The following is a 15,324-nucleotide window of genomic DNA, read 5'->3' as shown; positions in this document are numbered from 1 at the left end:
TCCATCCTTCATTATGATTATGAGAAAGCACTTTTTTTTAAACAGGAGAACAGATAAATAAATTTCCCATTCTCTATCTCTCCCTCGCACATACACACACACACTTCTGCAAGTAGATTCTGTTATAGTACTATAGTACATAGGGTTTATCACAGATCATTAACTAACTAATGGGGTATTAGTGCTGCTCTGCATAGCCCCAGTGTGACCATATCTAGACGAATTTATTCAGTTCTAGTCCCCATATTTTAAAGAGGAATACAGGCATGCCAAAGAAAATACTAAGAATAAACAATAGATATTATACAAGGAATGCACGGCATGCTATATCAGGAGAGATTGGGGAAGCTAGAATATGTATAGTCTGGGAAAGACAAGAGTCCAGAGGGACATGATCAAAATCTATAAATATCTTCCAGGTGATAGAAATGATAGATTGCAAATACTTAGTCGCTCAGGAGAGCAGGACAAGAGGCAATGGCTTGAAGCTAAGGAAGAGTTTTGGGGAAAAGTTGGATGGTGAGAGCAGTTAGTCGGTAGCATGGACTCCTAAGGGACATGATCAAGACACCATCACCTTCAGACAAGAACAGGTTTGATTTATCATTGACGAGCAAATGATGCAAAAAGTAGCCCAGTAAAATGAAGTCATCGGAGACATGGCCTTTTCTGACTCCAGAAAATAGGGGGGGAAATTTGTACTTCCATTGTCATTCTTCTCAGAGGCACTGAAAATCCTGTAGGCCTAACAGTTCAGTAAAAGCTATTTATCATCAGTCAAAGGATGCTTAGGCTGGTAGCATGGCAACAGCATCAGTAGAATACATGATACCATTCAATAAACACAGGTTTCAGAACAGATTTGGACAAATTCCTTGAGTTTCTTGCCCCTTGTGGAAGATTTTGGATTTGCACAGGGGGTCTAGTTTGCAGGAAGCTGCTCATGTGGTATTCTGCAAAAGGGAAGGTGTGGAAATTCTTATTCGCTAAAATTGTGTGTACAGATCATGAGATGGGAGTACTACATACAACAGTGACTGGTTCTTTACAAATATCCTAGATAAAGCATTTATAGAGGTAAAAATGGCAGCAAGAACAGGGATGGAAATGGGACAGGAAGGGCTTATGAGGGTCTGTGTTCTGATCTGTGGGAATATTTTAAAAACTTTTTCCTAATTATCCTGTTCTAACGAGTCTTAAGCGCTGATACATGCATATAGGCCCTGATTCAGCAAGGTGATTAAGGTTCATGCTGAATTGGGGCCACAATGAACAATTTTAGCACAATTTCATGTGGTAACATATACAATATAATATACATGCCATTCTCGTTTTGTGAGATTTGTGTTCTACTCACAAGAAAACAGCTGCAAAAATTCACTCGTTCTCATTCTCCTAATTGTTTTAATTTGAGTACACACACAGATTTCTGCCAGTCACTGCAGGCTTGGAAATGAAGGCTGTCCTCTGAGGAGGCAAAAGTAAATTGAGGCAGGATCAATGGACCTGAGTGGAAAAGGGATCTGTGGAACAATACAGTTTGGATCCAAGGGCTTACGGGAGCGCTGCCAGTGAGACCTGGAGTTCACCACGAGCACTTGGGAGTAGGAGGCAGTATTGGCAGGGCAGGGAAACCGGAATGCCATGAGCAGTTTTGTAAGTGGGAGGTTTATTAGTTGCAGTGAGCCCTTTGGTTTGCTGGTGACCCTTTGGATGTATTGGCTCCAGGCCCCATTTAGTGTTAATAGACCACTGGAGGAGTGTGTGTGAATATCTGTGCGTTTCCCATGACTTCATTTGGTGGTGTTAGGGTTCTGTTTTGGTTATCAATTAACAAAGATGTCAGATAATTCAGCTCAATCAGTTTATTAAACATGGAGAAATCAGCACAAACAGAGAGGTTCATACTTTACCAACTCAAGGACCAAGCTTGCCACAATCACACCTTTCATCTGTGTCTGTCCAAAAGCACCAACTTAATTTGACTTATGTTTATAGTGCACTTCTTTACGACAGATAGAAAATGCACCTTAGTCTTGTTGCCTTATCTAGTTTTATACTTGTTTTTCAAGGCACAAAGACATCTGCACCAGCCGTACACAGCAACATTCCAAGGATTGCTAGACTGAAGAGTAGAAATTGCATTAGACTATAGAGACATTAACTATTTTGTACTAATGGTGCCCAACACACAATTCGTATATAAAACTCCTTAACAGACTATGCATATTATTTTTGACGGATTTTTCACATACAAAGAATAAATGTTAGAACAGTTTAATTATTAGTTGATTTCCACAATAAAGCTTAGCATGGGTACAAAGCTTTCTGGGAATCCAGTTACACAATTTAGCATAAATGCAAAGCATTCTGGATCATAGATGATATTGGCCAACAGTGTGCAGAGGATAACATTTTCAGTGTAAACTGGACCCTTTTTGAGAGAGGAAATATCAGATAGTAGTTTTCCTACAATTTAACAGCATCATCTCTCTCTTTTCCCAGTTGGCCTGCCACGTACCTGAATATTTTGGATGGAATTCGGTCTTTAGCAGTTCTATTTTTCTTTGAGACCAGGAAGTTTTTTGTGTCATATGTTTAGATTCTATACTACTTTAGGAATTTTCTCCTTGTATCAAAAACACATCAAAAGACTAGTTCTCCTCTGAGACATCTTAAACGTAAAATTATACCATGTCCTTTTAAATAATGTTAGCACTTCTGAAGTGATTTTCATCCAGCCTGAGTAACTTCAAATCAAAAGGAACCAAACTGAAACGAATACTTGACATAAATAGGACTTATTTTTAAAAAGAAAGATGATTGAAATGGAAACCAGTAGCGAAGTTCTATCTTTGTGTCACTTCTCTTTGAATTGAATATTACATATGAACCAGCTAGTTTAAAAACTCTGCGCACACTGTTACGCCTCTTTTCTTTAAAAGTGATGTTTATCCCATCTATAGTTAAAGGAACCATTTTATCAGGGTGACATGAATATTAAATGTGCCATAGATATGAGGTATAAATAGTGTGTTCAAACCCATGGAATTAATTTTCTTTTTTATTCCCCCATTTATAGCACTTACAAATCTTATAATATGGCACTGTGACATACAGCTGTGTTAAAAGTGATTAACCCATCCACCCCAAACAGGCTTCTTAAGAATACTTCAAAGCACATTATACAAGATAAAGCAGCTTTAAGCAGTGACAATGTGAATATTCTCCTTCTTCCCTATGCTTTCTCTGAACAGCTGGCATCTTTCATCTGAACCAGCTAATCAAAGGGAGGTATTTATGGTCCCCCCTTCCAAGCTCTAACCTTTAACCATTTCAGTGCTATATAATGCACCTGTAGTGCTCCCTGGGAATCTGGTATGTCTCTGTGCAGGTGCCAGGTTTCCAGCTGAATGTCTGCATTTGAACAAGTCTTGCCATGGTAGGGGCACAGCTGGGGTTAAATCACAGGGCCACCTCCAGAAACGTTTAGTTAGATTTCTCTCAAGAGGTAAGAGTGGCAGAACTGGCTACCATTTTTTTTATCTAGAATTTATAGTTCTGATCTTGCAAGCCCTCCATGCATAGAACTCCTACCTGACAAGTGTGGACTGAGAAGCCCATGCAAGTTCTACATGCAGAAAACTTATAACACTGGGGCACATTGTTAATTAGGATTGAGATAATGTTTGTTTCTTACTTGCCCTTGCTTCCTAACTTAGAGAAGGTAGGAGGGTTCAGTATTATTTTTTTAGTTGCGGCCTCCTCTGTTTTAAAATGTCATGAGGCTTGTGCCCTAAATTCCTCCTGGAAGGAAATACATCTGTCTTCGACTAGTCAGTAAAATACATGAAGGTTGTAACAGTCAAAGAGTAAGAGACACCATATACCATCTGCACTGAACCCACTCTGCTCAGGAAATGCTTCATCCAGAATTAAGACAGATGAGCTTTTCAGCAACCCCTGGGCATTTGGCACATAGAGAAAAATCTCTTTAGAGTGGCTGTATGGCTCACTTTCTTAAATTTCTATGTACAATAGTTAACCCTTCTGCTTTTTTTTAAGCTCTGCTTTCCAAAAGCACTGCAGAGTTTTTAGTATGTTCTCAACTCAACTACTGATACATTGTGATAGCTTTCTGGGTTAGTGTTGTTCACCACAAAAAGCACAGAGAAATATCAGTAGAGGTACATTTTTGCATTATTCCGAATCTCAGCACTGGAAACAGACAATAGAAGTCTCTTACTTTAACACTGGTGTGTGTGCTTACTTGAGTTCAGTTCAAAATGAAAGTCATGATTAAGGCTTAGAGAAAAAAGTTCATCCCTTGCACACAAAGAGTGGCAAGGGCTTGTGGGGCCTCTTATGGAGGGGGATGGAGAAAGATCAGACTGTCACTGTGCAGGAAATATTGTCTCAAAGGAAATGCAAAATTATCAGGGTGAGGGATGGTCGATGTTAGCAGAGGGAAAGTCTAAAGGCTTGTCTACACTGGACGGGGTTAAACTGGATTAAGTCAAATTAATCTGGTTTGAAAACACTTATGTACACAACACAAACACCACATTTATCATGAACTCGAAAGCCTTCTTTCAAAGCTCACTAACTTTGCTGCACAGCAAAGTAGTCTGGTCCATTGTTTGTGTGCACCCAGTGTTGCTGCTTACAGCTTTGGCAGTCCTCCAATGGCAGTCCCACACTGCTTTGCAGGTGACCGTTACTGACTGGTCTGTTTACCTGCATGTCCCCATTTGCACCTGAAATCAAGGGTCACAAAAGCTGCAGTATTACCCAGAAGCCCTGAAATCTGCCTCGAGCAGTTGCACTGAGACTTTGGATCTCATCGCCATCTGAGAAGCATCAGTGCAGGAAGCAATTGTGGCCAGCTACCAGAATAAAGCTCTGTTCATGGACATCTGCTTAGCATGACGGGTCACAACCAGAATGGCAACCAGTGCTGGATAAAGAGTAAACAGCTCAGGAGGACCTATATTAATATGCTTCAGGCAATCAGTGCAGAACCCTAACTATTTCTCACTCCACTTTCACTGTGGCTGCAAGGGAGGTAAAGCAACATCTAAAACTGAGAAATTGCTCAGTTTTGGTCCAGACATTGTGGGGGAGAGCTACATGGTCATCCCCACAGTATAGCTCACAACTCCCTTCTACTCCTGTAACACTTCATAGAATCATAGAATCATAGAATATCAGGGTTGGAAGGGACCCCAGAAGGTCATCTAGTCCAACCCCCTGCTCAAAGCAGGACCAATTCCCAGTTAAATCATCCCAGCCAGGGCTTTGTCAAGCCTGACCTTAAAAACCTCTAAGGAAGGAGATTCTACCACCTCCCTAGGTAACGCATTCCAGTGCGTTTCACCCTCTTAGTGAAAAAGTTTTTCCTAATATCCAATCTAAACCTCCCCCACTGCAACTTGAGACCATTACTCCTCGTTCTGTCATCTGCTACCATTGAGAACAGTCTAGAGCCATCCTCTTTGGAACCCCCTTTCAGGTAGTTGAAAGCAGCTATCAAATCCCCCCTCATTCTTCTCTTCTGCAGGCTAAACAATCCCAGCTCCCTCAGCCTCTCCTCATAACTCATTTATGTGTTCCAGTCCCCTAATCATTTTTGTTGCCCTTCCCTGGACTCTCTCCAATTTATCCACATCCTTCTTGAAGTGTGGGGCCCAAAACTGGACACAGTACTCCAGATGAGGCCTCACCAATGTCGAATAGGTTCTGGGGGAACCATCTTGGTGAATGTGCCCGCAAGGGCTGGGGGGGAAGATACCAGCGAAAGGAGGACACTCAGGCCTAAGAATAGTAAACTATGCTTTATTGAAGGAAGGAAGAACTTACGCTCCAATCTGTGCAGGGAGCCCCTAGGATGCGCGGAGGGGCTGCAGTGGACTCTGGCCGTTTGGAACAGCTGACTAGGCAGGACTCCGCCGGGGGGAAGTCCTCTGCGGTGCTATATTCTCCGTGCTTATCTCGGGGTTACATGGGGTCAACAGCTGGCTACATTCTTATATGTACGATTTATGCTTATTACATAAACTGACTCGTTTACAGGCAAAAATATGCTGAGCTATGCTACAATGTCTTTTGGCAGGGTCTGTCGGACAAAGTTCATTGAAACTGCCTGCATCCTCCGCTTACATCCAGTCACATACTCAGTGCACCATTTAGCTCCTCCCCAATCTTCCGCAACCTTGCCCCTTCAATGAATAACTTCACTGCATATCTCACTGGTCTTCCCTTTGCCTTTCTGAATAAGGCCATTCTCTGCCTCCTAGTCACCTGCCTCAGTGTAACGTCTTCAAGAATCAGGCCAACCTAAAGGGGATGTAGAGGGGATTACTATTCAGCTCGCCCACCGCTAACTTCTCCAACACCATATAGGCACACCAAAACTGCAAAGCCAGATCACGAACATAATTTGCAACCCACCCAAGCTGCACTCTCCACGGCATAAAGGCAAAACCAAACAGCAAAGACAAAATCCCAGTGCAGCTGTCCTTGCACACACACCACTTACCATCTCTGAGATTCTCCCAAGGCTGGAAAGAATCTCAGAGGGGTAAAGTCAGAAATGCATATAAAAATGCCATCACAGCCTCTCTAGAATATGAAAAATCACCGCTTCTGGAGTTTTTATTACTCCTACAGGCACATCACCTGCATCGGCCAGACCCTCAAGCACAGAGCTTCTATTGACAGTTGAGTAGCTGGACAAGCTGAGGGGGAGAAAAGTGAAACCCTAGGATGAAATGTTCACAGAGATTTTTACAGGGTCCCCAAAACAGCAGAGCTGTGAAGGCAGTGATTGAATGCAGAGGAGGAAACAGACCAGGAGCTTTCCAGAGAAAATGTGGGAGTGGCCAAGGACAGCATAGAAATTCCCAGGGACAGCGTCAACAGCAGCGTCCCAAAGATAGGGACACGCAAATGCAACACAACCCCAAATGCTCTGGACCAGTACATGCTGCTGTTAGAGCAGCGGGCTTTGCAGTGTTATACCAGTAACGCTTGGGTGGCCAACTTCCAGATGGCAATGGTGACTCACTTGTCCGTGGGTTTGGCGCTCTACCTGTTGGAATGCTGCTGCTGCTGCATCTCCAGGGCTAATTGAGCACATATCTCCAAAAAGGTTGCCTTTCCCATCCTGAAATTTTCTCACCCCTGCAGGTCATCCCAGGTCTGCAAAGCAACCCTTTCCCACCAATCAGCACTGGTTTCCTGAGCCCAGAAATGGCACTGAATGCTGTGAAGCTGCTCCAGGAATCAGTCCACTACTATCATTCTGCTTGTTGTCCTCTAACTGGAATTTGTCTGGCTTCCTCTTTGCATGTCACAACAGGCAGGGTGAAAAACCTCAGAATGCATGCTGCTCAGCAGCGAAGAAAGAACCATAGGATACACTTCAAGAATGGCATGCCCTTAATATGCTGCAAGCTGCCACTGTGTGTACACAATGATGGGCACTGAAAGAGAGCACACCATCCCATGTACCCGCTATTGGTGTGGCTTGCATAATGCATGCTGCAGACTAAACCCCTCATATAGACAAGCCCTCAGAAGGTTTGCAGATTGACTTGGGTGCCAATCATCATTCAGAAGTTTGGCTGCCTATCTGAAGCGTCAACAAATTTATTCAGAGCTCAACAGTCTGGAACTCTACTGGAAATCAAACTACTTAACTACATAATAATAGTAGTAATACTTAGTGCTTTTCATCTTCCCAGAATTTAAGCTTTCTTTTTTTAGGAAAGAAATCCATAGCCCTCATGGAACCAGTGTAGCCAGTGCAGGGTTCCTTGTTTGGAGCACATAGCCCGAAACAATAGCTCTGCAAAGTGAGAGGTTCCCCCTCTCAAATAAATGGGGTGTTAATGTGGAAGATAGAAACACAGGAATTGCACACTGGCTCAGAGTCAGAACTGAGGTCAGTCTGCTCCAGTATGCTGGCTCAACATTGGCCAGCACAGGATGATTCAGAGAGGTGTCTACCCTCTACAAAGGCAGAGGGGACACATTAGTTCTCATCATGATCTCTAATCATTAGATATTTATATTCAGATATAAACTCTGAAGCGTGAGTAAGAGGGAAAAAGCATTGACCCCAATGTGATGAAGGAAGCCAGTTTCTAGCTTGTTAACTGTTTCACGGCTGATCAAAGCACGCAAGAGAGGAGAATGTCAATCATATTAGAAAGGTATGCACAATCTACTTCAAATGGCATCTGAGCCTCACCAAGGTTGAGTCAGGCCCTCTAGGGCATCTACCCACCACTAAACCTGGGTAGCTCATCAGAATCTTTCTTGATTGCATTTGGAATATCTGCATAATCTACTGTGAGCAATGCCTCATTTTGGTATTTCACGAGGGCACTTGAACAAGGCAAGATTTGTTCTCTGCACCCAACAGTTCACATGATGACACTTTTATGGCTAGATTTTCTAAAGAACTCAGCACCAAAAACTCAGAGCTTTTTTGAAAATCTGGCCCCAACTGCGAGTATTCAGCTCTTCTTCCAGCCATATTGTGAATCACTTTATCCATTGCTGAAATGCCTCCACCTCTGGGCTGGAACCTGGCTGCTGTTTAACAGTACATCACAACAATTTTGTAGTGGAAGTGACGAAGAAAGTGCAGGAGGAATTTAGGCAGGCAAAATTATAACTTTTCCCCTGTGACCGCTGCAGCATAAGAATATAAACATTCCATATGCTGCAGTCAGTCTGAATTGGAGAAGGATTTCTGTCACCAGTGGTGCAGCTGTCTCTCTTGTTATTTTATCAGTCACCATTCATCTGCAAGCCAGCGTGACAGTGTTGAAAAGAGGGATCATCACGGTGACAATCTGTTCTAGCATGTCCTAGTGGACTGCCCATGGGCCTGGGAGTCAGGAATAGAGAAGTTCTGTTCCCAGCTCTGATGATTTGTTGTGTGGCCTTGGACAAGTCATTTATATAACCCACCTATCTCCGTTTGTGAGATAGTATTTATCACCCGTGGTTGTTATGAGCATTAATTGTGTGTGTAGAGCACTTTGCAGATAATAAGTATTATTCATGATGCTTTTAATTAAATGATTGGCAGAGTGGTTCATAGCTGAGTGTTGGTTGTCTGAGTATTTGATCAATGACTGAGATTTTTAAAGTGTATTTGTGTTCTCTCGTCTCTTGAAATAAGATAAATAGAATTTAAATAGACACTATATATTTTTTGTATTTGTGATTTAATCCTATGCACTACTTGGAGTTTTCTTTCATAGAAATGTGTGTGATAAAAACGAATTAAGAACATGGTACGGCATCTCTCATTCTACTGACTACATACCAGGGGACCAGATTTTTAGCTGGTGTAAATTAGTGTAGCTCCACTGACTGCAAAGGAGCTAGGTTGATTTACACCAGCTGAGGACTTGCCCTTGGATACTTTTCTGTATGAAACAGTTACTGATTGATTGGGACATTTTAAGACTCTGGGGTCCTACATGTGAGTATTCATTCAAAGAGGGAATCCACTGTCTTTCTGAGCATTGTCTTGGTTCCCCTAAGCTAGGTGAATAACACTATTCTGAGGAGAAGTTGCTAGTAGGATTTTTTCCTGCCGCCTGTTTTTGGAAATTCTTTTTCTCAGCATTTACTCATATGTGCACAACTGCTGGCCCACACTCTGACAGTTGATATATACTTAAAATGTGTGAACCAACTATTGACGTGTAATCAAATCACTGACCTACCCACAAATGTGTACCCCCAACCGCTGATCTCCACAATAAATGCAAATGTGCCACAGTTGATGTGCACTAATAAGTATCAATGTTAAGAAAGTCAGTGCTTTTAAGAAGTTTTTAGTTGTGGATGAAATTGTGTTAAATCTATACCATTGTGGTAGTTCTCATAGAGAACTACACGTATCTGAAGTTTGAAGCCTTAAGAGTCAAAAGTTGTTGAGTTACGAGTTTATGAAAATGTCACAATTATTTTTTCAGAGCCCTATTATTCAAAAGTGTATCTCATAATGCCCCCAGAACGTCCCAGGGGGCAGGGAAGGGGAAGAGAAAGTCTCATCTTTTGGTGTGAATTTCTCCTGGCCAGAAATTTTTTTGAAAATTGGGCTTATAGTGGAGTGGATGTTACAATTTTAGTTCTGGAGTTACAGCTGAGACTCCACAGTAAGGCTAATTTCCCCTAGCTGTTTTGTAAATACTTTTGTTCATATTTATCATTTACATATAAGATATGAAGAACCATTTAACATTCAGCACTGAAAGCAATGCACTCAGCTGGGCAAGCAGCCAAGCCTCTTTGACTGACATCCCAATTGTAGCAGGTAGAAATGTCGATGAGAAAAAAATGACATCCTAGCAGCAGGCTCTATTTGCAGGGGTGGCATTTAAGCAGCAGGTGTAATGTTTTCCTTAGACCTGCTGTCTACAGACCAGAATTTAGTCAAACTCTTTATGCCCCTGTACAGTGCAATAGATGTATGTATGGGTTGAATATAGAAAATGATGATGTACCAAGCAGTTGATGTTTTCTTCCTAGAATGGAGGTGACCACAGTTTGGCCTGAGGGCCAAGCTCAGCTTATGGTCACCCTCTAGTTCAGTATGGTAGTGTGGCCCACAGAGAATAATGAATACAACAGGCTGCAGCTCAAGTCTGTTATACCTCCTTTATGCCTGTGAATGTCTTTCATCGGTTAATCAGCAATGAAAAAATATATCTGACAAGCAATTCCTATTTATCTACCGAGGATGATGCAAATACAAGACAGTGTTATGGCTGCCTGCATTTATTTATTATGTGACAAAGTTCCTCTTCTACCTTGGTGGGTCTTGCGCTTATTGGCAGATTTGCTCGCCTTGGAGCTTCACGGCAGCCCTCAGTTTGGTCATTTTCATGAACCCACAGTCCAGGTCGACTCCTCCTGTGTCTGACCAGGAGTTGGGATGTTTGGGGGAACCCGGGCCCACCCTCTACTCCGGGTTCCAGCCCAGGGCCCTGTGGAATGCAGCTGTCGAGTGCCTCCTGGAACAGCTGTGCGACAGCTACAACTCCCTGGGCTACTTCCCCATGGCCTCCTCCCAACACCTTCTTTATCCTCACCATAGGACCTTCCTCCTGATGTCTGATAATGCTTGTACTCTTCAGTTCTCCAGCAGTACGCCTTCTCTCTCTCAGCTCCTCACATGCGCACCACAAACTGAAGTGAGCTCCTTTTTAAACCCAGGAGCCCTGATTAGCCTGCCTTAATTGATTCTAGCAGCTTCTTGATTGACTGCAGGTGTTCTAATTAGCCTGTCTGCCCTAATTGTCTCCAGAAGGTTGCTGATTGTTCTGGAACCTTCCCTGTTACCTTACCCAGGGAAAAGGGACCAACTTAACCTGGGGCTAATATATCTGCTTTCTATTACTCTCCTAAAGCCCCCTGGCCTGGGCTTTTCTTACTTTTTGCCCCTGTTTCAGCTTCCCCCCAACCGGGCCAGACGCTTTTTCTTCATTTTGGTTTTTTTTTTGCTGTTTTTCTGCTGCCATTCGAGAGCTGATCAGCTGCCAGCTTGCTGCCAGCCACGCCTGCCCTCAGACGCTGCTACTGCTCCAGCTGAAACCCGTGGGGCGGGAGGACTGCCGACCCGCTCCCCGGAGGAGGGGAGTGGAAGCCCCCAGACCCAGCCGTTCGCTGTTCGTTTGTGGACCCGTAATTAACCGACAGGTTATTTTTTTTCTTCTTACCTGCTTGGCATTTTTGGAATGCTCCACAAAGCCCAGGAGAGAAGACAGCCGACAGAGACATTGCCCAGGGAAGCTACAAATCATCGTGGAGGGGGCTGTAAGACTGAGTAACTTTTGAACTGGACTCTCGTGTGAGGGGAGTTTGACTGTGTCTTAACTGCGTTTATAGGGGCACAGGGGGTGTGGCACAGAGCTGCCCCCCCGATCCATCGGTCCCCCCCCAACACTACTACAACCGTCACGGCCCCCCCGCTGTCCGTCCCTGCTGGCAACTTGCCATCTGCCTCTGGACTCAGCTGCTTGCCCTGAATTCCACTGTCCGGACCAGACACAACAGCCGACCAAACAAGACTCTTTGGACAAATGCGCGTGGGTCCACGTTCCCCCCCTTCCCCCCCCCCCCCGGACTGCCCACCCCACAGTTTGCCCCTACTACCTGACCCCAACTCCTGTTTCCTCCCCCTGTCCAGTCCGACCCATTTGGCGCCCCCCGCCTGCAGCCCAACAGGGAGAAGTGGTTAATCTGCTTCCCCCTTCCCCCCACCCTCCTTCTGGTGTCTCCCCGTCTCTCCCTGCTCACGATGGCGGGGAATGAGAGGGGTGAGGCCCCGCTAACAACCTCAGCTGCCCCTCCCCCACCTACCCTCCTGCTCAACCCCCAAGCCCCCCCCCCCACTGCTGCCAAAACACCTGCCACCGCCCCCGCTGGGGCATCGGCAGCAGGAGGCATCGGGGCAACCACTGCTGCTGCTATGCCCACCGCCCCCCCAGATTCTAGGAAACCCCCACCAGTTGGCCGGAAACGCCAGGGTGTGAAGAAAGGAAAGGGCCCCGCTAAAACCCCCGGGCCCTCCATGGCAGGGTCTGCCCCCACCGCTGTGGCCTCGTCATTGACCATGGCATCCCTCCCTGCTGTTCCCTCCACCAGCTCTGCGAGCGTCCCTCCCCCGGCCCCCAAGATGTATGCCCGGGCGGTGGCAGCCCCCTGCACGCCTGCCGCCTCGTCATCTCGCCCACCCACCACCTCCGCTACCATCACTAGCAGCCGGGGCCCCTTTCCCACCATGACCAGGAAGCACGGCGTCCGTTGCCTCCTGGTGCCCGCCTCGCCCCACGTGGAGACATACGTGCACGCATTGGGTGCGTGGGTGGTAGGACCCATGGCTATTGTGGAGGCCTCCAAAATGTACAGGAAGGTCGTCTTTTTCTTAGCATCGGAGGCTGCCGCCCAGGAGACAGTGGAGAAGGGCCTGGCGGTGGGGGGCGGTGTTTGTCCCCCTGGAGCCGCTAGAGGACCTGGGCGTTCGCCTAGTCCTCACCTCCGTCCCTCCCTTTCTACCCAGTGCCGCCCTGTTACCCGGTCTCTCCACCCTGGGGAAACTCGTTTCTGTCATCAGCCCTCTCCTGTTGGGCTGCAAGGACCCCATCCTCCGTCACATCCTCTCGTTCCACCAGCAAGTGCAGCTTCTACTGCCCTTGACGCCTTCGAGGAGCGGTGGGCGCCGTCCGAGGTTCTTTGCTCGGTGACCCCATCCGGTTCCCTCCGTCTGACCCTTTGATTGAGGGGAAGAGCGAGAGACCCCAGCCCCAGCCATTGCCGCTGTGGATACCATCATCACTGTCACCTAGGAGGGGTCCTATCACACGTGGGTGTACGTCCCCCCACCCCCAAACCGCCCACCCCACAGCTGTGCCCATCTTGTCGGGCACTCTCAGGAGAGGAATAATCGGTGACACTGGGCGTGGCAGTAGGTAACTCGAGGGGGTGGAAGACCATGAGTGTCGAGGAAGCCCCCCCGCTCTAGGCCACCAGGTAACTCAGGAGGGTGGAAGACCACGAGTGTTGAGGAAGCCCCCCGGCTCTGGGTCCAGGGTAGCCTGAACACTTCTCCCTCCTGAAGGCTGCTGTGTTATACCTTGCGTTTGCTTTTGTTTTGTTGCATAGTTTTGCTTTATTCTTTTTGGTGATTCTTTGTAAGTGTTACACAAATAAAATTCTTTTCTGCTTCAAAAAAAAAATTACTCTCCTGTAGCCATCTGGCCTGACCCTGTCACAATTATGACACTATTCAAGTAGCTAATGTTCAAATTACACCCCTTGTACTCACAGTTGTGGTCACAAAGTTGCAGGCATAAAAAGGAAGGCTGGGTATTGCACCATCTGTTTTCTGGCAGATTGCCATTGTGGTTCTTGGTATCGCAGAACTTTGGCTGTCCTGTCCTAGAACAATAATTATCAGAAGACTATTAAATGTTAATACATTTAAATTAGACATCTTGGTGCTTGGTGATGGGTGCTGTCAGCCTATATATTATGGTCTGTGCTTCCTTTATTCCAGATAATTGATAAGAGCAAACGAGACCCCTCTGAAGAAATTGAGATTCTCTTGAGATATGGGCAGCATCCAAACATCATTACTCTGAAAGATGTGAGTAGTCTATGAGCACGTCTGCTTTAAACAATTCTCCTTTTAATATCAAGCTTACCTGCTCTGTAACTGAGAAACTCGCCTGTTTTAATGTTCAGACATTTTAATTTTAAAATGAGAGCTATTTGAATTCCAGAAAAAATGTTCATTGAAAAATTATTGGACACAAAAATGGCAAGATTATCAGATCATGCATTCAACAAATACTCTTTGGCCAAGTCTAGCTAAAAGCTTACTTGAAATGACCCATAAGGCTAGATAGAATAGAAATTAATTTGATTTTAAAAGACTTTTCATAACCAAAATCTTTCAATCTTCTTTTTGAAGTAGATTGTCGAACACTAATAACGAGGGTTCTGTAGATAACTGGAACGGCTATTTCCTGGTCAGTAGCTGTTGACATACAACCTCAGGTACTTGTTGTATTGAGAGGAGGATTGTTAACTAGGCCAGTAGAGCTTCCCCTGTTTTTTCTTGAGTACCAGGAAGTCTTTAACTTGCATGTGAGCAACCAGAAAAGACCAGAAGAAGAGACCTTATTTTAACATTTAATATGAAAGACAACATCACTAAGGCCTTGTCTATGCTACAGAACTTTAGCAAAGACTTCCCACCAGTGCTAACCCCTCACCTCAGCTACACCAAAGGCAGCACCTGCCAAAGCCATAGAGCCAAAATGATTTCTGGTGTTTTTATCCCCTTTCTCTGAGCAGCTTTAGTCAACATGGTGTAGAAATGTTGTAAGCGGCTGGAGTCTTGTCAACACTAGGAATCCAACTCCTGGCAGCCCTACTGGAAAATGTTCTTGCTTAAATCCCCTCGTACAGATGAGGCCTAACAGTGCTAGCTGTCTCACAAATGGCAATAAAGGAAAAAGAGGAAGCTTGCTTCAGGGTTGTGGTGTGCTCTTGTGTGGGAGACTACTGATTTTTTCACTCCCTTAAAGAAAACACACCTCTGTGAGCTCATTTGTGTTGGAGCTCCTGGAGTATTGTATTTACAAAGCTCAGAGCCCTTGATTCTAGTGGAAGATGGAAAGCTGTAGAAAAGTGATCATGTGGACTTCCAAAACTTCAAATAATAAAATATGACATTTTCTGGCTCCCCACTTCTTCTCCCATTCCAAGAATTGGGGAATGTTAAGGGAC

General features: G+C 45.0%; 1 protein-coding gene across 8 annotated transcripts in view; it reads left to right on the top strand.

Annotated features, from left to right (window-relative positions):
- Nucleotides 1-15,324, top strand: part of RPS6KA2 (ribosomal protein S6 kinase A2) — a 476,285-nt gene that overhangs the window by 441,062 nt on the left and 19,899 nt on the right. For all 8 annotated transcript variants that reach the window (XR_012158128.1, XM_073337900.1, XM_073337899.1 and 5 more), the window contains one exon: nt 14,087-14,176. Coding sequence is in view for 7 of the 8 variants with exons in the window: in XM_073337900.1 (XP_073194001.1) it covers nt 14,087-14,176 (90 nt within the window). In the remaining variant the exon portion in view is untranslated. The remainder of the gene's footprint in view (nt 1-14,086; nt 14,177-15,324) is intronic.

This window comes from Lepidochelys kempii, chromosome 3, assembly GCF_965140265.1.
Source record: "Lepidochelys kempii isolate rLepKem1 chromosome 3, rLepKem1.hap2, whole genome shotgun sequence".
Classification (NCBI taxonomy): Eukaryota; Metazoa; Chordata; order Testudines; family Cheloniidae; genus Lepidochelys; species Lepidochelys kempii.
This window is presented reverse-complemented; position numbering and strand designations above follow the sequence as displayed.